General features: G+C 42.9%; 1 protein-coding gene across 1 annotated transcript in view; it reads right to left on the bottom strand.

Moving 5' to 3' along the window:
* Positions 1-3,692: 3,692 nt before the first annotated feature.
* IFITM10 (interferon induced transmembrane protein 10) overlaps positions 3,693-27,055 on the bottom strand; it is a 58,754-nt gene continuing 35,391 nt past the window's right edge. The window contains exon 3 of the mRNA XM_060261321.1: positions 3,693-4,728. Coding sequence (XP_060117304.1) covers positions 4,579-4,728 — 150 coding nt within the window. The 3' untranslated portion in view covers positions 3,693-4,578. The remainder of the gene's footprint in view (positions 4,729-27,055) is intronic.

Here is a 27,055-nt window from a genome sequence, read left to right as displayed (position 1 = left end):
AGTATATGAAGTTGTTTTACTAGCTGCAGTTACCCTTAACTACAGTTCTGCATTATGTAGAGGTATCCTGGCTTGTTTCCTGCTGATACTCTGCACCTGTTCCAAATACAGAACTGCCTGGCAACAACAGCTCGGAATCAAAACTGCTCCCACAAATAGTTCTCCCTACCATGTTCATCCCCACTCTTAAAGGTTTAGGGACACTGGCATCCTCCAACCATATCTGAAGCAATCAAAAGCAGCTTAATCTGCTTCAACAGCCAAAGCAGTGTTGCTGTGGGTCACTTTCCAGACCTGTCTTGTTGGCTCTGGGCTGCAAGACGGGCTCCCAGAACATGCCAGGAACATCTGAGGGTGCACTTCTACCCTCTCTCCCTACACGAGTGTGGCTGCAGCTTGACTAGGCTCAGAAATATGCTGCAGTGAGTGCTTTGTAGCTGGTGAGGAGTATGGGAGAGGGTACAAAACCCCAGCACTCCTACTGCTGCCACTTGGCTGGGATCCAAGGTGGGCTGTATAAGTGTTGCTTCTGCAATCTGTTCGATCCAGCTTGGAGGGGGGGGGGCATGAGGAGAGGGTGCTTGGGCTGGCAAAATGCCTTGTGTCTCTCATGTCACTGCCAGTAGAGTCCAAGGATGCAAACTCAAGTGGAAGTCAAAGTGACATGGACACAGATCTGAAATGTACATGTCTCTTCTCTGTCAACAACGCTATTGCCTGCTGGACTTCCAGACCTGCCTTGCCACCACAGGAAAGCAAGGTGAGCTCCTGTGGCAGAAATGGAATAACATTGCACATAATGGGATGAAATTTGACACAGCAAATCTTTCCCTCAGTCATATGCTGCAATAAGGCTGGGGTAGCAAGCAGAACAAGAAAGCTCTAAAACTAGGATTTGTCACAGCAACCTAGCACTGAATGATCATCAGTCAGCTGAATGCTTGTTTCACTACCTAACCATAAACAAGGTTTTATCTGGAGGTGGGGAGGGAGACGTGCAAATATTGGCCCTGACCGGGATAGCCCAGGCTAACCTAATTTTGTCAGATCTCAAAAGCTAAGCAGGGTCAGCCCTGGTAAGAATTTGGATGGGAGACCACCAAGGAAGTTTAGGGTTGCTATGCAGAGGCAGGCAATGGCAAACCACCTTTGGACATCCTGTGCCTTGAAAACCCTATGGGGTCTCCATAAGTTGACTATGACTTGACAGCACTTTCCACACATACATTGCCTTGAATTCTATAAAGATGAAAGGTGGAATGGAAAGGGAATAATTAAATAAGGTGAGTGAGATATCTGCATTCAGTTTCAGCTGTGTTTGTTTTAGGGCGTTTTTGCACTGACCTTAATCGGCAGCGACGTCCCTCTTCACCGCGCAGGATCTGTGCGGATTTTGCACCAATTGCTGCGGAGCACCCGGAAGGGCCGCAAAGTCCCGCGGCTTTTGCGGCGCAAATGGAAACTGGCGGTTTCCATTTGCGCCGCAAAAGCCGTGGGACTTTGTGGCTCTTCCGGGTGCTCCGCAGCAATTGGTGCGAAATCCGCGCAGATCCTGTGCAGTGAAGAGGGATGTTGCTGCCGATTAAGGTCAGTGCGAAAACGCCCTTAGTGTCAGTAGCCATGGAGTTTTGGATATACACCCTATTGGTGTAAAGAGATTTAATTATGTCTTCAATTTTTTTGTTCTCTAATTGTCCCTGCAATATATGTGTGTATGTGGATCACCAAATAAGTACACATATGAGTTCATATTTGTGTATGTATATACATTAGTAGGAGCCCTGAGAGAGAGAAAGAACTGAGTAATTTATCCCCCCCCCCCGCAAGCTGTAGACTTTGCCTTTTGCATTCTTGAAATCTGAAATTAGTCTTTGTGGAGCTGTTCACTATATCATGCCCTCTCCTTCAGCATGCTGTTCTGTATGCTGGTTGCGTATCAATTCCTCTATTCTGCTGATACATCAGAGCCTATGGCGCTACTGTCTGTCTGTGATGTATTTGATTTCTTTCAGTTTGTTCAAACATGGTTGACAATTGCTTGAAGTCATATACAAAGCAAGAAGGAGAAGGTTTTAAATTTTAAAAAATAATCAATTAATCCATAGTGATAACACCAGCAGCATTAATAATACCTTATATTGAAAGCTTTTGAACAACTGGAAAGAGGAAGCAGCTTCCAATACTATTGTGATGCATTTAACAATATGCTCAGATGATCCTTCTTAAGATAGGAAATCTGCAATTAGCGATGAGACTTAGCTATATCCTGTTTGGCTATATGCCATTAAAGGTTGATTGATTGAAATATATCCTGTTTGGAATTTTTTGTTTTTTATTCTTCATCCAATCACATTTGTCCACTGAAGAAACTATGTGTTTCAGTAGCTTGCACACAGTAAACAACTGTAATGTTGGCCCAATGGAAACTATTTTTTCATCTAATAAAAAATAAGCCAATTGAAATGATCACAAGGTGTCTTCCCTGAAAAGTAAAGCATGGACTTCAGAAGGGAGACCTCTGTATCCAAGAATGAGAGGTCACTGCTATTACACACTTCAGAAAAAAGTGGATGTTTGCCAAAAGTGGCAGGTCTATGGGAAAATTGCAGTTATTCAGCAGCAAAGATACCATGCAAATTGTTCAGCTCATTGGTTCAGCCCACACATAATATGAGACCTCTAGCTAGTTGTTGTGTTAGATGTGATTCACATATGGCACATTCATTGGCATGACTACTGTTTCTCCATGGCTGCATGGCATATCATTCCATTTCATATGCTACCCCATGCACATGAGGTCAGCCTCAAGTCAGCAGCAACTATGCTACTTGGACCATGTATGCAGTGGAATAAACAAGGAAAACAATCACGAGTCACACTGAAGAACCACTAAGACAATAATCCAATTCCACTTCCTTAGGAAATGATTGTGGAACATTTCCTCGCAACTGCTAAGCATCTGCAATGGCTTCCATTGGGGCAAGAAAATAATTCAGATGTGAAACCAATATCTACTTAACAGGTGAAGGGAAGGGACTGAATTGCTGGGAACAGGAGAAGGACCCAGAAGAGATATAGAACTAGAGATATAGACTTCTCCAAAATGCCTAAATATCTTGGACCACACATTACAATTGGTGAGCAGCTGTACTGATTCTTGCATTTCATTTATGTAATTTGCTGGAGGCAGTTTATTGAGAGATTTCCATTGACATATGTGAGTTCAGTTGTACATTTTTCTAAAAGTAAATTATACCCTTGACCTGTTAGCATACTAAATGCAGATTGGAACTGCAACATTAGGCAAGCTGAGAGAAGATTGCTTGGATCCTGAGATGCTCAGGAGAAAGGTGAGCATATAAATATACAGGGATTTTTTTGTAGCAGGAACTCCTTTGCATATTAAGCCACACACCCCTGATGTAGCCAATCCTCCAAGAGCTTACAGAGCTCTTAGTACAGGGCCTACTGCAAAGGAGTTCCTAAAAGCCCTGTAAATATATCAAATGAACAAACAAATAAAGAAAGAAATAGCCTTGGCAGCGTGAATTATGCACAGTAATATTTAAAATGAACAATGAACTAGTTTAAAAGTAAGATACTTCTTAACAACTAAGAACCAAAAACATAAATAAGTGGACAACACCCTGCTTTTTTTTGCTGCTGGTTAGGCGTATACAAGAAAAACAATGTTTGATGGTTAGAGGTATTTTTTATTGAATGTTGAGAGAGATACAGGATCTATGCAAATTTTCTGTAAGTTGTTTACATTCTTAGTGTTTCCATGAGGTTCCAAAGATCAATAGACATTTCTCTGGGATTTACCCTGGAAGATTCCAGGGTTTTCTAGGAGTCATTATTTAAACTTTTTCTAATCCAAATGTCCTGTTTTAAAAATTTTTCGCAAGCCAGTATGGGCATCATTCAAAACCAATATGAAATTAGGTAAAACCTATATGGCAAAGATGTGCTGTTTTGGGGATACAGAGTAGGAGAGACAGAATCTGGAAGCAGTCTGAATGCGACTGATATGTTCTGCAAAGGCCATGCCTATCTCTTAGCAGCAAGCAATTTTTTCCCCATTCCCTTTCTTGAGCTCTGAATCTTTGCATTGAAAGATCCAAAGTAAATTTGCCGTTCAACTTGTCCAAGAGGGCCCTCTGCTGCATCCTCTCAGTTCAGCAGTCAAGCTGGTTATTTCACCTTCTCCAGGTCCCTGATGAGCCAATATTTCTTCCACTTCTTCTCATCCTTCTCCTTTGTTGCAGTCCACCATCCCCTTCAATTAATCTGCACCAAATTTCTTTCTCACCATCAAACCCTATTTCTTTATCATGAAAATAAATACTTTGTGTACAAAATGTAAAAGTAAAACTCTGCTACACAAGTTTGCATACAAGTCAGGCCTTGGGGGAGTGTCGGGAAAGTCCTGGTTGTTCTTTGATTTGTTTGGGAGCAACTTTTTGCCATTGAGAGGAAGTTGTTTAGGGGGGCTGATTTCTTTGCAACCCTTCTATAGGAAACTCAATGATGGCTTCCAGCATGGAGAAAAGTTGGGCAGCAACTGCTGGCCACATTCTAGTAGTCGGTGATTGGGTATCGCAGGAAGATGAAGACAAGGATAATGCAGAAGGTGGCTAGTGCTGAGCTGGTGATGTTAAAAAGACGAGCAGTCTTGGCATCTTCGACAGCACCATTCAGGTCATTGAGGAGTTTCTTGTCCCGAACCTGGAAACAAAGAAAAATGAATGGGGGGCATGTCAAATAAACAGTTAACTAAGGTTGACTCCAGTGACATCTTTTTGAGATACACTGAAACAGAAATCACCAACCATTATGTACAGGTAGAGGGTGGGGAAGCTGTTGCCAGGAAGGCCTAATTAGAGTCAAGAAGATGCATTAGTAACATCAGACACAGTTAACTAGTAAGAATAATTTTAAAGCAACAAGAACAACTATGTGTTGCACAACTTGTCCCATTATTCTGACTGGAACACTTTGTATCTGCTCCTACATAAAACTGCTGCAGCATTATTTCTTCTGGCTGGCAAACTGAAACACAAGGGTATCCAGCCTATCTCTTTTTGCTTTACAATGTCAAAACAGCAGCACTGTCCTCTTCCCAGCCATGGACACGGTGCTGCAGATGAGGAGGTGATGGTAATAGAAATAGGTGAATTAAGCAGCTGGTAGGCCAGTCGGAAACGACTGGTGCTTGCACAGGGGATTACCTTTACCTTTAGGCCAGATAGATGTAATTTGCTTTTTGTGCATCCCTAGAAGCAACAGGCTCTTGTCCTGGGGATATTGCATCCCTGCAAAATCTGTGTATACTGGAACTAAATAATGGAATGAGGGCATTAGAAGATGAATATTGTCTGACCATCAAGCAGGGGAGGATACGATCTGTGCAGCAAACTGCATCTCCCTGAAATCTGTCATATCTACCTGTCTGGGGTCAGAAATATAAGCAAGACCCACATAGCCCTGAAAAAGCAAGTAAACAGAAGCTGAGATTTTTCAGCATTCTGAAAAAGCAATCACATTTAGCTGTTTGCTACATGATCTCACTGATTTATAAAACTCTTTCTGAATAAAGAATAATGATGGCACAGCAGCATGCAGTTCAAAGACTGAATTCAAAAGGAATCAAGTACCTCTGGGCAATGATCTTGTAGGATCTTGATCATGGTCATTTATACTGTGTTTGTTAATGATTCCACTTTTGTGTGTGTGTTCCACCTCAGCCAATGAAATAGCAGCAGTCCACTAGCTGCTGAAATCTGGCATGGGACTCCACTGCGGTAAGAAGTCGCTTATGGAGCTTACAATGTATTAATATTAATAGGATTAGGTTAATGGAAGCCTCTTGCGGCAACATCTATGCAATTTAACCTATAGACACTGGCTAGAATGCACTTTTCACCTATATACAACCCTACATATTATGAGCACCATTAAGCTTGGAATAATCAAGCCACATTCTCTGCAGCAGTCATTCCAACACCAATGTTTTCTGGAATAATTTGACTGCAGAATTGTGACCTCTGTCAAGAGAGGCCGACCTACTATCACCAAGCAATAACCCAGAGGTGAACAAATTATCCAGTTACTACATTTTTATCCTCTCTTCCTCCAAGGAGCTCAGGGTGGCATACACAGTTTCCCTTTCTTCTGCAAGCTGTAGATGTTTGGATCTAATTTGACATGATTATAGCCACATTTGATAATACTATGTGCTAATGCAATTGTGCCATAATGGCTGGCCATTGTGCACCCAAATACAGACCTAAATTTAGCCTGCTGAAATGATGCACTATGGCCTTTCATACTGGTTGTGTTCTCTCATACATACACTATACACTATATAAGTCTGACCCTGCAAACAGACTATGTGATCTGTTGCATATGCATATAAGATGCTGACAAGATTATGTGTTTAATATAGACTTGCTGATGCTATTATTGCCATGGGGAGAATCCCAATTGCAACTTCCTAGTAAAGCTAAGACTTAATTAGATATGTGAAATTATTCCATTAGCACTCTGCGAAAGAGAAGACACCTGTTGAGTGTACATGAACTGCATAACTGATGTGTGGCTACTAACACAACAATCATGTGTCAAAGGGCTGACTACAATGATTTAATGAAGGGGGGAGACAGGATGCTTCAAACCAGCCCAGCAAAACTTGTGACTCACAAAGCTGAACAGATATCAGCATACATTGTATCTTGACAGGCGTTTGACACTCACACCATCTTCTTGTTATTCCAAGTTTATCAAGTCCCTGGTGACTTACCCTATGTGGTTAGTAAGCTGCATTTGGCTTGAGCATCACAAGCTGCATAAACCTTGTTATAAATATTTGCCTAACATTATAAGAGAACACTAACACAGCTTCCTTAGCTATATCTTATCTGAAACAAATCCAGATTGAATCAACAGCTTCAAGCTACACTAAAAGGGGATGCTTGAGACAAGTCACCACTTACCTGGATGGTCTCATCCTCATTTAAGGTATTAAAGGATGGTTGTATCCTTATGAAAACTTGAAAAAGGGCAGAAGAAGGCAACCAAAATGATAAAGAAGACTGGAAGAAAGTGGATTGAGAGAACAAAGAACCAGCTGGATCAGACCAGTGTTCCATCTAGTCCATCACACTGTTTCATAGCAGCCAGCCAATTGTCCTGGAGGGCCAAACAAACAGGGCATGAAAACCAAGGGGATGAAACAGGGCATGAAAGCCAAGGCATCCTCCCAGTGTTCCCTGTAGATGGAAGTTCCCTCCAGTTACTGTGGCTAGTAACCACTGTTGGCTTTCTCCTCCATCAAACTGTGAACCCCCTTATAAATCTATCTATGCTTCTGGCCATGACTGTCTCCTCTGTCAGTGAATGTCATAGTTTAATTTCTCATTAAGTAATAAAACATTTCCATGTGCCTGTTCTGAACCTGTTCCCAACAATTTCATTGGGTCCCCTCAAGTTATAGTATTATAGGAGAGTATCATGGCAGACTCCCTCTATCAACTCCCTCTATCAACTTATCCATTCCTTGCACAATACTATAACCTTCTATCATGTCTTCCCTTAGCCATCTTTTTTCTAGACTGAAAAATCCCATATTCTCCAGCCTTTCCTCATAGGAAAGGTACTTGAACTATTTTCCTCCTCTCATAATACCAGAACTTTGGGGACACTCAGTGAAGTTGACATGCAATAGATTCAAGACAGATGAAATACTGCTTTGCTCAGTGAGTGATTAACATGTAAACTTCACTGCCAGTGGAAACAGTAATGGTCATAAGCACAGATGGCATTAAAAGGAGGTTAGACAGATTCAAGGAGGAGAGGTCCATCAGTGCCTATTAGCCGTGATGATGAAAGAGAACCTCCACATCCAGAGAAAGTAAATATCTGATCACCAATGCTGAGAAGTAACATCAGGGTAATGCCTTGGCCTCTGGGCCTTGCTTCCTGTCCCTCCAGGACATCTGGTTGGCTTTGTGTAAAAAAGGATGCTAGGATGACTGGACTGTTGGTCTGATCTGGCAGGGCCAGGGGTGGAATTCTAGCAGGAGCTCCTTTGCATATTTGCCTTGTAAGCTCTTGGAGGCTTGGCTATATCGGGGGTGTGGCCTAATATGCAAAGGAACTCCTGCTAGAATTCCACTCCTGGGCAGGGCTCATGTTCTTATATACATCAGCACAGCAAAACTTAAGACCCCTGTGGTGCAGAGTGCTAAAGCTGCAGTACTGCAGTCTGAGTCCTCTGCTCACGACCTGAGTTCGATCCTGGCGTAAACTGGCTCAAGGTTGACTCAGCCTTCCATCCTTCTGAGGTCGGTAAAATGAGTACCAGCTAGCTTGGGGGGGGGGGGGGGAAGTGTAGATGACTGGGGAAGACAATGGCAAACCACCCCGTAAAAAGTCTGCCATGAAACCGTCGTGATGCGACATCACCCCAGAGTCGGAAATGACTTTACCTTTTTACAACAAAACTGCCCTTGTTACTCTTTGTCTATGATTCAGATCCTGTGGAGAAAGCATTTTGGTACCTCTGGCAAGACTGAGCCCATTCCCACAGCCCAGGCAGTCAGCTCTCCCCTGCTATATTTTGAGGCTTGCTCCTTTCCCCCTCCTACACCTTTCAATGCAAATAGTTCCCTGCTTGCAAAAGGTTGGTGTAGCTGATCAGACACCCATGTTTCATGTGTGGAGTTCAAATGCTCATAGTTCACTCCTTCCAAGGGTAACCAGATGAAGGATTGTGTAGAAGAGGGAATCTTACCAAGTGCAGCTTTTCCTGCAATGAGAAAATCTCCCTAGTCAGGAGACACCCTAATTTCTAGCACTCTCACATTAAAGAGATCTGGAACTCATGGAGGTTGGAGCAGGCTGTAGCTTGTGGCTCTCACTGACTTTTACTGGGAACAAAGGAATTTGTATTCTGTTGGTTTATTGCTCCAGCACACTCATCACCAACTTGTTTCAGAAACTGTAGTCTGCATGCACTGCACCAAGCTAAACACCAGGTGTCAGTGGTATACCACATATCGAAAACTGCATAGAAAGTGATTAATGCATTAACCAAGAATCTTCAGAAATATTTCATCATTAATGTACTTTACTGAATAAGTGATCTGTTCTGTAAAACCCATATGAACCATGTTGGGTGTTTGCCATTGCTCAATGAACTTACAGTAGAAACTAATGCCACAAGTTGAAAACGTCAACTTATGATTCCAACTGACCAATTTCCAAAGCCTGGAGCTTATTTCAGGTCAAAGAGCATTATTAAATGCATTTTAAATATGTGGCATCTTTTACTTTGCTCCCCTCATTGCCTTTACAAATATACTAATGTAGATGTGCTCTTCTGCCTGCACTCTGGTACAGTTTCTATTGAAGAAAATGATTCACATTGGCTGCGTTGTACAAGGCTTAGAACCAAATATCTTACATGCAACAGAAACATTAAAATCCCAACAGCTTCTTCTAGCAGGAAAAAGCAGCACTGAGAAGGAGTACTTAACTCACTCTGTGCCTGCTGCTCTTGTATTGAAAGTTCCCAGGATGGAAAAAGCAGTGAGGCGTGCGGGATTTGCAGTGAAAAAACAGCATATGGGGAAAGGTCACCTCTTGTCTGCCGTTTCTCTGCTTTTAACTGCCCCCAAGCAGCCACTCTGCAAATGAGATATGATTGCAGGTATGCAGTTCAGATCTAGGGTTGGCAGTTTCCCCTTGACCACTGGCAGGGGATAGGGCAGTAGGGTTCCCAGATCCAGATTGAGAGAATCCTGGAGACTGGAGGATGTAGCCTGGGGAGGACAGGGACTTCAGTGGGGTACAGTGCCATAGACTCCACCAATGTCCCCTCTAAGCTGCAGAGTCTTGTGAGCAAAAATTCTACTTTGTGAGCTACTGGCATTAAAGTTGTGAGCTACTGCATAAACTAATGTGCTCTGGGGCCATTTTTCCTGAGCTAAGACAAAAATGTGTGAGCTGGAGGCTAAAAATCTGTGAGCTAGCTCACACTAACTCAGCTTAGAGGGAACACTAGACTCCACCCTCCAAAGCATCCATTTTCTCCAGATGAAGTGATCTCTGTAGTCTGGATATGACCTGTAACTCCAGGGGATTCCCAGGCCCCACCTGGAGGCTGGCATCCCTATCAGCTGATCCCTTCCACTTTCTACTGCAGTCTAGTGCTCCTGAATCCTCTGAACTGGGATTTATTAGACACTGAAGTGGGCAGGTCTTTTAAATCTTGAGTAACTGTAGTGCTGAGAACAATGGAACCTTGGCATTCTTCAGAAATACAGCCTGGCTACGTTCATGCCCTAGGCAGCCAAAATTAAATGGAAATAGCATTGCTGGGGTGGGGGGTGAGGAGACAGAAAGAAGAGAAGGGTGGAATATGTTTTTTCACTACTTTTCAAATGTGACAGAACATTTAAAAGCTTCATTTTTTAATACGGTAAGAATAAATGCATAGCATTTTCAAAACTTTCTTGACTTCATTTCACTTGCAAAATCTCAAGTGTTTGCAAAAAAAAAAAATCTGGGATTGTAGAGAGGAAGTGATGTTAATTGAGATCCAATATGTTGCAGGACCAGTATACTAATCTGCTAAATGCAAATTTGAATTTGTACACTGAGGTTTATTAAATGCAAGCTCTGCCATTTGGAACTGATATCAAATTCTCTTATGTTTTTATTCCACCCTACTTCCAACAAGATCAGGGAAGCATATATGGCCTGCCTTTTGTCCTCAAGATAATTCTGTGAGGTAAACTAGGCGATGAGGCAGATATTAGTCCAAGGGAACCCAGCAGGTTTTTTGCCACATGGAGTCAAAGAGAACTATTATAATAACCAGTGTAAAAAAATAGAAGAGAACAACAAAAAAGAAAGAACAAGAGATCTCTTCAGCATGATACAAGAAATCAAAGGGAACTTTAAAGTTAGGCATGCTGAAATATCAACGTGAAAATACACTTAACTGAATGGGGCAAAATATAGAAAAGATGGAAACAATACACTAAAGAATTATACAAAAGATGTAAAAGGATCAGATCCATACAAAGAAGAATATTTTGAATAAGAACCTGCAGTTTTAGAAAGTGAAGTGAAAGCTGTACTCAAAGCAATTGGGAGAAACAAATAACCAGGAATAGATGGGACAATAATAGAACTATTTCAAGCCACAGAAAGACAGTCCATCAAACTCTTAACAAGACTATACCAATACATTAGGAATGCCAGACCCCCCTGGTGGGGGCAGGAGTCCCCCACCACTGGCCCCGCCTTTCTGCACAGAGCAGCTGGCCAGCAAGGGGAAATGACCCCCCAAACAAGGAATACCCAATATTTCAGTGACTTACCTATGTGACTTCAACATGACTCAGAAGTGACATAGGCACATCAGGGATGATGGGGCAACACTCTATGGTTTTTGCCCCAAATGAGAGCATCCCTCTAATGTCACTGACATGCCTATATCGCTTCCAGGTCACATTGGAAATCATGTGGGCATGTCACTGCAATGTGCAAAAGCTCCCAGCTCCTGGTAAGCTTAACCCCCACCAGCTACCCGGAGGGACCTGGCAACCCTACAACAATCTGAAACACAAAACAAGGGCCCACAGACGGGAAACACTCAATTTACATTCCAGATCCAAAAGGAGACATCAAAGATTGAAGAAATTATCAGACCATCTCATTAGCTTCTCATAAGAGTAAAATGATGCTCAAAATCTTGTATCATATATGGAACAAAGAATGCCAAATATTCAAGCTCGAGTCAGAAAAAGGAAGAGGCACTAGAGATCATATTGCATTTACATTGGTTGCTGAAGGATAAGAGAGAATTTCAGAAGAAAATCAGATTGTGTTTCATGGTTTACAGCAAAATCATGAAAAACCATTGGTTTTTAAAAGAAATGGGTATGCCACAACATATAATTGTTTTGATGTGCATGTGCATCCTATACTCTGGATAAGAGGCTACTGTTGGGACAGAATATGGAAAAACAGAATCATTTCCAATTAAACAACTATATACGCTATCTCCCTATCTGTCCAACCTATATGGAGAATATAGCATAAGAAAAACTGGATTAGATTTAGATGAAATTGGGATGAAAATTGCTAGAAGCAACATTAACAGTTTGAGATATACAGATGTCACCACAGTGAGCGGACTCTTATCTGGGAGAACCAGGTTTGATTCCCCACTCCTCCACTTGCACCTGCTGGAATGGCCTTGGGTCAGCCATAGCCCTGGCAGAGGTTGTCCTTGAAAGGGCAGCTGCTGTGAGAGCCCTCTCCAGCCCCACCCACCTCACAGGGTGTCTGTTGTGGGGGAGGAAGGTAAAGGAGATTGTGAGCCGCTCTGAGACTCTTCGGAGTGGAGGGCGGGATATAAATCCAATATCTTCTTCTTCATCTTCTTCTTCTTCTTATTGGAAGAAAAGAGTAAAGATTTGAAATGGCTCTTGATGAAGGTTAAAGCAGAAAGTTCCACAGCAGGATTACAGCTGAACATCAAGAAGACAAAAGTAATGACTACTGGGGAATTACACAACTTTATGGCTGACAATGAAGAAATTGAAATTGTTAAAGGTTTTTTTTAATTCCTTGGCTCAATCATCAACCAAAGAGAGACTGCAACTGTTGTATATGTGGTCTGAAATGTGTATAATGTATGGTGTTCTTGCCTGGCTCATTGGAGCCTGTAGAACTGAGCTTGGGGACTCGGGAACAATAGGCAGTAGAATCCAAATCCCTGCTGTCCTGCTCCAATCACAGGTCCCCTGCTGGTTTGAATGGTCCAATAGTACGCTAGTACGGGAACCTTGCTTGTATATATAGTTGGCCCTGTTGGCCCAGTAGCCAGTCTTAGAACACAGCCCTATACTATGCTGTGATAATAAAAAGAGCTATGATCACTACCACCTCACCTCTTCATTGCGTTGAACCCACTATATTATAGCAACTAAAAAATCAGAGAGAGATTGAGACCGGGGGGGCGGGGGGAGGCAGCCATGAAGAAGCTTGGAAAGATTCATAAGTGTAAGAATGCGGTCACTCGTGACCAAGATTAAAATAATTATTATGTATGGATACTATGTTTGGATTATTATGTATGGATGTGAAAGCTGAACAATGAAGAAAGCTTAAAGGAAGAAGGTTGATTCATTCGAAATGTGGTGTTGAAGGAGAGTTTTACAGATACAGTGAACTGCCAAAAAAAGACAAGTGGGTTCTAGATCAAATCAAGCCTGCTGTCTCCCTAGAAGCTAAAAGGACCCAGCTGAGGCTATCATACTTTGGTCACATCATGAGAAGACCGGAGTCACTGGAAAAGACAATGATGCTAGGGAAAGTAGAAGGCAGCAGAAAAAGAGAAAGATCCAACATGAGATGGATTGGCTCAATCAAAGAAGCCACGGCCCTGAGCAAGGCTGTTAATGAGAGGACATTTGGGGGATTAGGGTAGCCAATCCCAGGTGGGGGCAGGAGATCCCCTGGTTTGGAGGTCCTCCCCCTGCTTCAGGGTCATCAAAAAGTGGAGGTGGGGAGGGAAATGTCTGCTGGGCACTCCATTATTCCCTATGGAGAACTATTTCCATGGGATATAATGGAGAATTGATCTGCGGGTGTCTGGGGCTCTGCCCCTCCCCATTTTTTGAGGTAGAGGCACCACATTTTCAGCATAGCATCTGATGCCTCTCCTCAAAACACCCTACAAATTCTGAAAAGGATTGGACCAGGGGTCCAATTCTATGAGCCCCAAAAGAAGGTGCCCCTATTCTTCATTATTTCCAATGGAGGAAAGGCATTTAAAAGGTGTGCAGTCCCTTTAAATGTAATGGCCAGAACTCCCTTTGGAGTTCAGTTGTGCTTGTCACAACCTTGCTCCTGGCTCCATCCCAATATCCCCTGGCTCCATCCCCAAAGTTCCCAGATATTTCTTAAATTGGACCTGGCAACCCTATGGGGGATATTAATTTATAGGGTCACCATAAGTTGGAAGCAACTTGATAGCACTTAACACAGGGATTTGAATGTTTGGTTTGCTTTATTCTGAGGGATCAACTACCTTTATCAAGAAATACATTTCCAGACATTTTTTCTTGGTAAATAACAATGAAAAAACAAACTTTTCTCCTCACACCATTTTTTGTACTTCACCCTCCCACTCCCACTCAAGTTGCTACTTGTTTTTTAGGGGAGGGAATGTGTAAGCAACATACTATGTGTTTAGTATTCTTTCTCTCTGTTAAGAAATCAGGATCATGGCATGGAGACAGCAAACTCCCCCATTCTCAGTGTCATGGGCCTGATTTAAATTAGGTTGCCCCACTCCCAAACATAGCTGGAAATCCATTCACAGGTCTTCTAATATCTCATCTAGTTCAGTCCCAAGTCCACTACTCTAATCAATTACTACATGACGCTGGAAACCTCTCATGCATAGCTAGATGCCAAATGGGTTGAGATGGACTTGAAAATAAGAACAATAATGCATATAGAAACCCACCTACTGCATCTACCCAAACTTCATTTGCATGAGTCTTTGGCTCTTTTCCATAATCTTTATCAATATTGCCACATTTCACAGTCTTACTGTAGTAAAATGGATAGAAATTACCAGGTATAGTTTCCTTGCAATGGAGAGGCAGTGATGGGAAAAGCATGCTTGTAGATTTCTGTTTTACATGGCCACTAAATGGAGAAAGCCTCTGTCACTAAACAAAAACTTCCCTGTAGTGTTATAAATGTACCTCCATGAAGAAAATGTAGGCACATAACTTCCTCCACGGAACTCTTGAGATCTGTAAGGCTAGTTAGAATTCTGTTTAAGTTCCATGCTCAGGGAAGAGCACAGTACATCTGGCCACTTATAAAGTACTTTTTGGGGACAATTCCTAACAGTTAAAATGGTTTATGTTTTTAGTGTAGAGAGTGACTAGGCCACAGCCAGGGGCAACTGGCATCTCAATTAAAGTGCCAGTTATCATCAGCTATGTTGCATCTTGCCTTTGACCAAAGAATTCAAAGTGGCATTGTATTCCTCAAAACCAGGCATTGTACATGAGTCTGGTAGATATAAGAACCTTCCCAAAAAACCAAGCCAAAGACTTTGATAGCTGAGGGAGGATTTGAGCTCCATTTCTCTCAGCCAAACCAACACTCTAGACAAGCAACATCCGGGTAGTGATTGCTGATGTGTTTCCTGGTGCCTACTTGCTTCTTGGGCACAAAACCAAAGGGTCTTGAATGGAACAGGGGTAAAACAAAGAGTTTTGGGTCACTCCATGCTAGCAAACTAATTCGAAGAACACTGAGCTCATCCTCGGTGGATATATCACTTCTATGCATATTTAATTTGGCCCTAGACTTTCTTAAGCTTCCAGTCTTGGCAATACTCTCTGGTATCCATGCACAGAGTTATCCTTCCCCTTTCTCTGGAAATCAAAATCAAACTGTTTCCCAAATCAAACATTCACCCCCTATAGCAGCTGTTTTGTAATTCTCCCTCCCTACATGGAGCCATTTTGTTGCTACCAACTACCCTTTCTTCAAATTCCAAAAGTGCCTGCATGCACAACGAAGTTCGGAACCCCAATACAGTCACATCATCATCAGACTATTCTGAAGTAAACCTCTGAATTATTTCCAGAGAAAAGTGTTGTGTTTGAGACAATTCAAAAGGTCTGCAGTGTTTCATATGTGATGATTATCATCAGTGTTCAGTATTGTGATCTTAGAAGATTTTGCATATATAGGGAAGTTACTTGTGGATGGATGTGTTCTTACTACTTGCTTCTTCGCACATTACATTTTTTAAGATATGTAATACAACTAAGATTTTCCAAAGTGTAACCCTGGAAATGTAACATGAATGAGACGAGGAGCTTAGAAACACACGTGTCATACAGGCATGTTCAGTTGGCATGTCCAATTGTTTGCTGCAGCTCCCTCTTGAATGTACATTTGGTGGCTACTTCAGATTTGCTGCTCCACGGCATGTGAAATGACCCTTTCCCCTTGTCCTCTATTAACTTGTCCTCTTCCTCTTCTTTCGCCTGATCTCTCTTCCCAATACTTCTCTTCTTTCCATACCTCATTGCCACCACAGCTGCTAGCTAAGAGGGGCCTCAGTACATTACTCAGCATCAGCACTCACAGCTGCTCTGGTGTCAAGATACTGTGCCCTGAAGCTATTTCAAAACTGTTGCTGGCCTGATTTTTGGAGTGGCAGGCAGACAAAACCTCAGCATAAGTCCCTGGAAGCTCCAAGGACACAGCACCTTTTTGGGGTGAAGGGGATCTGAATCCATGAATGTCTTGTGGGACACAACTGATGACAGTCTACATCAGGGGTGGGGAACAGTGGCTCTCCAGATGTTTTTTGCCTACAACTCCCATCAGCCCCAGCCAGCATGGCCAATGGCTGATGGGAGTTGTAGGCAAAAAACATCTGGAGAGCCACTGTTCCCCACCCCTGGTCTACATAACCGTCTACAGCACCCATCTCCCAGGAACTCTGGAATTAACATTCTCCCCTCTTTTTCTCTTGATTTTCCCATCTTCTTCCTCCTGCTGCTCCCCCTTCCCATTCTTATGAAGATTAACATGGATTATCTGGCACTCTGAATGTTTTAATGCTTTGTGAATCACTGCAGAGCATCGGCAGGGATTACAGAGAAAGCAGGCACTGTTTAATCAAGCCAACAATACCTTGGGTACTTTTACATGCCCTTGTGGACATCACATTAAAGAAGTATAGGTTACTTCTTTTCACAGCAACTACTGTTCACAAAGGGCTTTCATTCCTCCTTCCCTCAAGCTCACTGGCTATATAAATTAAATAGCAGCAACTGCTGCATTCCTCTGACATAGGACCAAAGCACTACACCATTGATGTCACACTGGGTATGATTACACAAGCAGTTTGTTCCAACATAGCCTCTCCTCCTCTCCAAATCAAATAGGCACAATCAAACATGCACATCTGGCTGCTGTCCCACTCATCCCTACCTCATGCTGAGGTAGCCATCAGAATTTGCTGGTGGCTATTTAATCTGAGCGGAAGTCATTTTAAAAAGTCACCAGCAAATTCTGATGGCTACCTCAGCAAAGCACTTCCATGGTGGGTTTCCAGGCATCTGATCACCCAGGCATGCCATGGAAACGCATGAGTGGCATGATGGTTCCACTCTGTTTCTGGCATGTCCTCTTTTTTCCAACCCCATTCCAATGTGCATTTCAGCGCCTCAGTAGAACACATCCAGGAGCGCGTGTGCACTTGTCTGCTTTTGCGCCCGCACAACAGGACTTAGAAAATACCCCCAACCCAGCCATGAGTCTGTGGTTGCGACACATAGCAATGTGAGTGACCAACTACGGGCCTGTGGCACTATGATGCTGGCTTAGAGGGTGCTGTCTGATTGACAGAAGCTGCCCCAAATGCAAGTGGCTTATTTAAAGCCAAGATACTGCCATGGCAACTGCCCACCTGACTGCACCCACTGTTGCTACCACTGATAACTCTAGGGTTGCCAAGTCCAATCAAAGAAAAATCTGGGGACTTTGGGGGCGGAGCCAGGAGACTTTGGGGGTGGAGCCAGGAACAAGGGTGTGACGAGCATAATTGAACTCCAAGGGAGTGCTGGCCATCACATTTAAAGGGACAGCACACCTTTTTAAATGCCTTTCTTCCACAAACACAATTAAAGATTTTTTTTTTTTAAAAAAGAAACTTAAAACATTAGCACTCACCCTGCTTTAAATTCTATAAGGTGCACTGCTGGCTGTGATCCCTGGTGTTCATTTTATGCATGGAATCTTTCATTGTTTATTTGAATCCTGTGTAGTTGCTATCAATACAAATCCCTGTGATTCCCAGAACAGGCCGCCGCCGCTGCGCTCTGCTGCCCGCTCGCGCTTGCTGCATCCTCCTCACCTCAGAGGACTGGAGGACAGCAGAACAGGCCGCCGCCGCTGCGCACTGCTGCCTGCTCTTGCTGAGTCCTGGCCTGCCCCCTCCCCTTCTCTGATTGACCTCAGAGGGGAGGGGAGCGGAGCAGGCCGACGACGATGCTGTGCGCCGCTGCCGCCTCTTCAACTTGCTGCTCCGAAGGCCCCGGAGTCGACTCGCGCCGCGGCCTTTGCGCCGTTCCCCTCTTCCCTCCCCCCGCTTCCATTTTTTGGGACAGCGGGGGAGGAGGGTGCAAACCCGGGGGTCCCCCGCCAGGGCGGGAGGGTTGGGAAGCCTAGATAACTCATATTTTGCCAGCCATGGATTCATGAGTACAGATCTTTGCATCATCCCTGGCATCACACAGTCATTATGATAGGTGCCTTGAGTTGGCAAGTTACAAAGAATAACAGGCCTGCAGTGGCTTTCCTAGTCATGCAGAGAAAGGAATGTCAGCTTGTCATATAGGAATGAGAAGATTCACCTAGTGGATTTCTCTCTTCTGCACAACTCTTAAAGCTACAGGAGTCTACCCCTCCTTTGGCCACCCTCAACTCCACAGTGTTATATTGGTACAGGCAGAACGACATAGCACAAAATATGTTTTGAGAGACTTAGTTTTTAGTACCTTAGAATGTACAGTGAAACACTTTTCTAGTTGTTTAGAAAAACCAGACTATTTGTTTGTACATGCTTCTGAACACTTTGCCAATTATAGCTTTTGTGCATGAACAGATTCACTCTTAGTTTACTCTTAGCACTTCATAACTAAGAGGGATACATTTACACATCTATCTCCAATTTTGACATATTTATTTGCTTCACTGTTCTCCCCCCCCCAAAAATTAAATCTAAACTAATGGTTAACTATATAAACTTAGCTTGTTATTCCTGTTTGCATCTGTTTAAACATTTTCATTATGTTGTATGCTAATTTGCTGTTCAACCTCTACCTATACTGATGAACTGGTAAGTTTTATTTCTGAGGAAGTGTTCATGCACACAAAAGCTCATACCTTGAATAAAACTTTGTTGGTCTTAAAAGTGCCACTGGACTCAAACTTTGTTCTAGATTCAAAACAGTTATCTTTTGTTACACAGAACTCCTGCTCAGTGGCTTCCCTCAGGGTACAAATATTTTCCTCCTTGCTCTCATTTATCCTTGTACTTCTGTTCCTGTCTTTGATGCTGTTGCATAAGGATCAATAAAGGAGATCTTGGCATTTCAACCAAGACTGCTATTCTGGCACAGAATAGACAGTTTGTCCCAAAAGTTATGCACACATAATGTTTCTGCAGCACTTACTAGTAGAGTAGTTATCTACCCAAAATGCAGCATTAAACAGCCTCTTTATAGATGCTCAGTTTTCTCTGAAGGTATATTTCTGTCCACTGCTTCTGTCTACCTGAAATAGCCCTATCTACCTAGAGATAAATGCAACAGTTACTATTAGGGACAGTAATCCAATGTATTCAAAACTATGTATAATTCTTATTTTCTTTTAAGAAGGGAAACATTAAATGAGCACACAGAGATTCTCTATGGCACATGTCAGGAGCACCCCCCCTTTCTCATAGAAGAAAAAGGAGGCACCCCACATGTGAGGCTCCACTTTCCCCCCTAAAAATCTATCCTACCTCATCTTATTTGATTAAGTTGTTTTGCAGCAATAAAAGGTTGCTTCATCATTAAAGCAACCATTGTATTAACCAATATATTTAAAAAATTAGCCCAGTCAACACAGTAGCAGGCAAAAGAGAGTCTACATAAACAAAAACTCTTGTACAACATCCTAATGGACTGCATCAGCAACTGCTTATGGATCTCATTGGGGACTATGTTTGAGAACATTGCTACCAAATAGTTCTCATGTTCTTAAAGGAGCATACTTTAAACAAGTCCTTTAGGATGCTCTTAGGAGAGCCAGTTTGGTGTAGTGGTTAAGTGTACGGACTCTTATCTGGGAGAACCGGGTTTGATTCTCCATTCCTCCACTTGCACCTGCTAAAATGGCCTTGGGTCAGCCATAGCTCTGGCAGAGGTTGTCCTTGAAAGGGCAGCTGCTGTGAGAGCCCTCTCCAGCCCCACCCACCTCACAGGGTGTCTGTTGTGGGGGAGGAAGGTAAAGGAGATTGTGAGCCGCTCTGAGACTCTTTGGAGTGGAGGGCGGGATATAAATCCAATATCTTCTTCTTTTTAAGACAGGGGTGGCCAATGGTAGCTCTCCAGATGTTTTTTGCCTACAACTCCCATCAGCCCCAGCCATTGGCCATGCTGGCTGCGGCTGATGGGAGTTGTAGGCAAAAAACATCTGGAGAGTTACCATTGGCCACCCCTGTCTTAAGAGATGAGGGTGCTAATAAAGTTTGACATATATGGGCCCAAAGCACTGAAAGGCTTTATGAATAAAAACCAAGCAGTTACTTTGTAGCAACATTTTGGAGAACTGCTTCTCAGTTTCCTGTTTGTAGTCCAACTTGTTCATTACAACTGCCCCTGCTTTGTCAGTCAGTCCCTTTGATTATCAGAGTCCCCCCCCCCCCCCCCGCACAGGTTATGCAAGGGATCTCATTTAGCACAGCTGAGATAGTGTAGCAAGTGCTGCTACTTCCTAATGACCTCAGTCTGGGCATGGCAGTGGAACCATTCTATATAAAACTGCACTTATCTTCACATTCTTCTAAAGTATACTGGAAAGAATTTCGTATTTTCCCTACTTAATAAATTCTCCACACTTGTACAGGAACAAACTTACAGGGGCATGCCTTGACAAGGAACTTTCTACTTCTTGAAATATACAAACCAGACCACCCTCAATATTCCATTATTTCAGCCACAGGTGCACAGTAAGGATATCTGGTTATGTAGACTCCATCCTCTTGTGCTTTGCTACCAAGTTATTCATGGGACATTACTAACTTCCCAAGGGCAATGCAGTCTATTAACTAACTCCATGAGAACACTGTCCTGACTACTGTGAATGTACAGGGTCTGTGGACCAATAATCTGCACGAAGATGAACAGCAAGATATCAGGAATGTTATCCGTAGTTTGATTGCAGCTTGTCTCTTTAGGGTAATAATGCTGCCGCAACTAGCTTCTACAGTATGACAACCTATTAGAGCTCCAAGCAGCACCTCCAAAGCACATGTCCCAAATGCCTCTTCTCGAGTTGAGATATACTGATGATATTTTCATCATATTGGCCCACAGGATGAAGCTCTTAAAAGTTCCCTCCAGGATCTACAACTCTCATGTGACAGTCAGCCTGAACCTGGACCAATTCACACAGGAGGCTTAACTTTCTAAACTGATTCTGCAGTACCAGTTGCTCTGCCCTCAGGCTTTTGCTTTCCCTGGCTTAACTGATCAATTCCCCACCAGTTGCTATGTGGTGCATTTTGACCCACAGCTCCCTCCAATTACCCCTGTGTTTTCCTGATCTCTAAAAAACAAGATCAGGAAGACACCTGCATGGGGAGGGGGTGGGATTGGAGGGAGCTGCAGGTCAAAATGCACCCACACAGCAACCGGTGTGGAATCGATCTGTTGAACCAGGGAAAACAGAAACCTGAGGGTGGAGCAACTGCTACTGTGGAATTGGTCCCAGACATCCTTGTACAATTCCACAATGGGCATACAAGCGCCATCTTATACCAGAAACCTCCTGGTCACTACACATATTTACATGCTTCCAGCTATTACCCAGGACACATCATCAAATCCACTGGCAACACTCAGTTGCTATGATACAATAATATTTCTCACAATTCTCACAATTGCAGAATCTGCAAATTAACAAATCACATCCAATGAATTAGTCTAGCACAGGACCCCTCCCCACAATATAGGACACCACATGTTGTCACCTAGAGAGCTCAGTTCAATCCAGTCCAGCACATCACCAATTATTTACATTGTATCCTGGATAATGCTAGTTCTCTCTCACAGATGTTGAATGGGAGGCTTTCCCTCACCTACAGCAAGTCTCCTTGGTCCACCAAAGAATCAGACCCTGCATTAAACCCAGCGTTTTGACTCAGGCAACACAGTTACAGGAGCTATTTCAGATGTGCCTTCAGAGACTCTTTTTTTCTGCTTATTCTTAAACCCATGATATACCAGTCATGCTCTGCTGATGTTTTTATGTCACAGATTTGTTCATGTCTGTATGAAAGAAGAAATGTACCCAAATATGATCCCCCTCCCCCGCAAGTTTGACACTGCATATTGGGCTCAGTAGTGATTATGGCTTCCTCTCACACTATAGATGTTAAATAAGCTTAGCGATTCTAACAAGATTGTATTGCTACCAGTGTTCCCTCTAAGCTGAGTTAGTGTGAGCTAGCTCACAGCTTTTTAGCCTCCAGCTCACATATTTTTGTCTTAGCTCAAGAAAAAATGGCCCCAGAGCAAACTAATTTATGCAGTAGCTCACAACTTTAATGCCAGTAGTTCACAAAGTAGAATTTTTAGTTACAAGACTACACAGCTTAGAGGGAATATTGATATGTTCATCTTGCATACATTTGAGCTTTAGCATATTTCTGTTGTTATATCATTTGCCTCCCCATTTACATTTTTTCCTTTCAACTGAGGACATCTATCCTGAAAAGGATGACCTTGACCCTAGTCTATAAAAGGTACCACAAGATTTCTTTTGATTCTGTCAAGCGCCGATATTTCTCAATAACCAAGTCCTTTGTTTTAAATCAAAAGTAGGTTTATTGTTAGAAACTCAGGAGCTTTACCAAGAACACAAGCCTTGGGAGTAATGGAATACAAACAGTTACCCAGTTGCTATATAGGATATCATCAAAGGTTACACTACAGGTGCATGCTTGAGTCACGGGTTCAAAGGTTACCAAGCAACTATCTATTTTATTACTAAGGAATTTTAGGCTATTGGAAACATCAAACCTTCTCACACTTCTTTGGGGAGAGATAAGGATTGTCTGTGTGAAACCGTGGGAGCGGCAACTTGACGGTAATAGCGGCCAGTCTGTAACATAAACATCTCAGGGCCAGATGGTTTTACTACTGACCCTCTGGTTGTAAATAAGGGGGGAAACATGGAGGGGAAACATGGAGAGCTGATGACCTGCTCTCTACCTAGAAAAATGCAGTCCAGAAATAAGCGCGCTTGACAGATTCTCCCTGCAGAAGTGCTGCTAAGTAACAATAAGGTTTGGACTTCTCCATAGCTAGGCCAGGTGGAACATCATTTCCATTTAGGCTAAGCAAGATGCTGGCACATGCAATATGAATTTTCCTCCAAGGTCTCTGCTATTCCTGCCACTTATAGGGTTTGAAGTGAATCCAAAGAGGAAAAGCCCCTCCATAGGGTGTTGCAAGCCATTCTGTGATATGAAACCACTACATTTGCTACACAACAAGTTGAATTTGTTTCCATTTCCTCACACCAGAAAGTGACTGTTGTCATGTGTGTGAACAGAAGCTTCTGACCTATTCTCAGTTGTCTAAATTAATGACACTCACTGGCAACCAATGTATGTATAAGGTCAGGCTCCCATGCTGTCTTGATACTGACAAACTTTGCAATGGTGACTTCATGAGGAGGCTTTGTTTTGTGTACTCTTCTAATCTCCAGTACCCTTCTGATGGTGCTAAACAAAGTGAGTTGAGAGAGATTTTTAAATCACCCTCTTCCAGTGCTGTAGGTCTCAAGGGGCTGGAGGGGAAGGTGCCTCCTTGCATTTTTTATCAGTCCCCTCCCATAGCCTTGGCTTTCCTCCCGCTCCTCTTGCCACCTTCATCCTTTCTACAGAACGCTGGAGCCTGCCGGGGAAGCAAAGCAAACTCTTTAAGTCTCCTCTGGATTGGACTCCAGGTGAGTTAGATTGAAAGTGGCTGGTGAGGACGGGGCGGGGGAGCTTTGTAAGGATTGCAATTTCTTGGGATCTTTGTCTGACTCTGAAACAAAGTGTATGCCTCTTCACCAGTAACAGCTATTTTGACACACTTAAAATGCAATTACCTTCCCTATCGTTTTTTTTGGGGGGGGGGCAGACTTGCTGTTGTCTCAATCTTGTTTGATGGTTGTCTTTTCAGTAATTTTCCTTTTGATGTGTTTTCAATGAAGACAAATTTCAAGCATTTTAACCCAACTCTGGTTTTAGCTCTGGCTTGCTTAGTGAAATTTGAGACTCAGAATTCCAGCTGACTATCCTGTCTCCCTGAAATTAACATTTGCTCACACCTTCACGGCTATAAAATGACCATTTGCCAGATCAGTTGCTTGTTTTGTTTTCAGGCCTCTGCTTGGCCTACATTCCATCTATTGTAAGTCCTGCCCGGGGGGTGGGGGAAATGTAAATCTTTTTTCTTTGTTTCTTTTTTAAGCCTCCTTGTGTAGGCCACACTGAAAAAGAAAAAAAGTCTTTTTAAAATGAGAAAACTGTATTAAAAATGAGTTCCCCTTATTGCCTACTGTGCATCTACAATCCTTAAATTCGAAGAGTTCTTCACTATGTAATATGTCTAATAATAATAACAGCTCACTCACATACATGAAAACACATGAAGCTGCCATGTGAGAGCTCTCTCAGCCCCACCTACCTCACAGGGTGTCTGTTGTGGGGGAGGAAGATAAAGGAGATTGTGACCACTCTGAGATTCAGAGTAATAGAGCAGGATATAAATCCATTATCTTCTTCTACTACTGAATCAGACAGGAATTACTGGCATTTAACACCATATACAATGTTGAAGCATATCTCGGTGTGTCTAGCGATTGATTTGTCTTGGATTTGGGAATCTGAGGTTTCAACTGTCAAAGTTTGTCTGTTCAGACAGAATTTGAATGGAAATTTTTGTTCTATCCATATAAAAGCATACAAGGGCTATTTTAAAGAAAGAAGTCAAGATGCAAAGTTGCAGTGTGCTTTCAATGTGCCTGTGAATGAATTCAAATTCAGGAAATGCAGTTTGGTACAAGGAACTGAAGCATTTCTGAAGACTGTTAATTCTCATTTAGCAATTAAACATAATATCTGAGGAAATCTGTTTCAATGTATTTGAAGAAGTGTGTACATGCTGAGAGTCTGTTATCAAATGTACCTTGGGATGATTTTTGTTTGGCTTGGGGGTTCTGCAGGAATGATGCTGGCTTCGTTCTCACATCTCGGTTACCTGTTGCATTTATGTGCTAACTTGCTGCCATTCATTGATCTTACAGGCCTATTTTAGCTCAATGCATCTTGGCTCTGCGTGCCCCTTCGTAACAGCTGCCCCCAGGCTCTCTTTTCCTTATAAGCAGGACTTGAGGATATTTTATTTGATTGTTTGTATCTGAGAAAGTGTGCTTGCACACAAAAGTTTCTACTCTGAATAATGCTTCGTTGGTCTTAAAGGTGCCAGAGCATAGTGATGTTCTGTTTCTGTCTGTGTGATTGTGGGGGCACTTGGTTTCCGAGCAACAGGCACAAGAACTGCTTTTTGAACCAGAACCCAGCACATGTTACCTAGAAGGAGAGAATCCCTTGAATGTGGGGGCATATGATGTATCAGGGATGGCCAACATAAGAGCCACGTGCAATAAATGTCATATGTTTGAGAGCCACAAGACATGAATGTCAGATATTTGAGAGCCATGGGGAAGGAGGGCAAGAAGTGAAGAAGGAAGTAGATTGGGGGGAGGGGGAAAGAAAGCAACTTTAAATGCATTCTCCAAGCTGCCAGCTTGGTTGGCTTGGGGAAGTGTTTTAAAGAGAAAAATGCCTTCTCCAAGTTGGCCAAGGGGGCAGTGTGGGCTTTGAGAGCCACACAATATGTGTGAAAGAGCCATATGTGACTCCCGGGCCACAGTTTGGCCACCCCTGTGATATATGGTGGTCCAGATCTTACTTTGGACTGTAGAGAGCAAACAGTCAAAATAGTTCTTTACTCAAGTCTCCTTTGGAATACAGACATCTTGATGGTACTCTGAAGAGAAGTTTGTGGCTTCAGAACCAGTATTTGGACTGGGCACCACTGCATGACTTCATGGAGGACACAGTCTCCAGAGTGTGGGGTGTGTCATTTGGAGTAGTCCAAAAATTGTTTTGGAGCACAGCCAGGCCCAAGTGTCTGTCTGTGTGATTGTCTTGGGGGCACTCTGCGTCAGAGGAGCTGGCACAAGAACTGGTGTTTGGATAGGGAACAAGAACATGTCTCCTAGAAAGGGAAAGTCCTTTGAACATGGTGATGTGTGCTGTATGGTGGCCCACCCTTCATTTTGGTGTTCAGAGCTTTCAAACTCTCCTCATCGTTTCTGGTTGAATAAGGAATTAATAAAGAACTGGAAATAAGGGACCAACTTCAGCCTTCTGTTACTTCCAATGATTCTCCCTTCCTTCTGTATTGATTTGGTGAAACAGTTTTAGAAAAATATACAACTCCGGCTCACATGTTGGGCTTCCATAGACTGACAATCACAGTTCTATCATTTATTGGCAGGAAATGGACAGGTTTGTGATCAAAAGTGGACACAAACATTCTGGACCCCATCCATCTTCTGCACCCCAGCCATCCTCTGCACCCCAGCCATCTTCTGGACCACCACCAGCCACACAGAGAAGATAGCTAACCTGTCCCTCAGACTTAGGTGTGGAAAATCCTTTGCAGCCTCAACTACCAAATTTCCCTAAAACAAGATTTGGGACCAGAGAACGGTATTTCAGTAGCAAATAATACGGTGGCTGTCCTTGGCTGGAATATTCTATTGCAACTGACAAAGCTTTCTGTTTTCCCTGCTGAAAGTTTGCCAAGGAAGGTGAAGGGGATGATGCATTTACAGTTTCTGGTTTCAGTAACTGGAAGACTGCTTTGGAGTCCAAGAAGGGATTCAGTAGACATTGCACATAAAAAACCCACATGAAGAATGAAAGGCTGAACAAGGAAAATAAATTCATACTCTGTTGGGGCCAGAGCAAATCATGAAGAACAGGTATTATGTGAAGAACATTGCAGAAACCATCCTGTTCCTTGCTGTAAATTCACCGTCTTTCCATGGTAGTGAGGGCCATGGACCAATTAGTGAGAAAGTTCAACAGGAGAAA

This window comes from Heteronotia binoei, chromosome 21 (genome assembly GCF_032191835.1).
Source record: "Heteronotia binoei isolate CCM8104 ecotype False Entrance Well chromosome 21, APGP_CSIRO_Hbin_v1, whole genome shotgun sequence".
Taxonomy (NCBI): Eukaryota; Metazoa; Chordata; class Lepidosauria; order Squamata; family Gekkonidae; genus Heteronotia; species Heteronotia binoei.
Note: the sequence above shows the minus strand (reverse complement) of the source record. Positions and strands in the feature narration are given on the sequence as shown.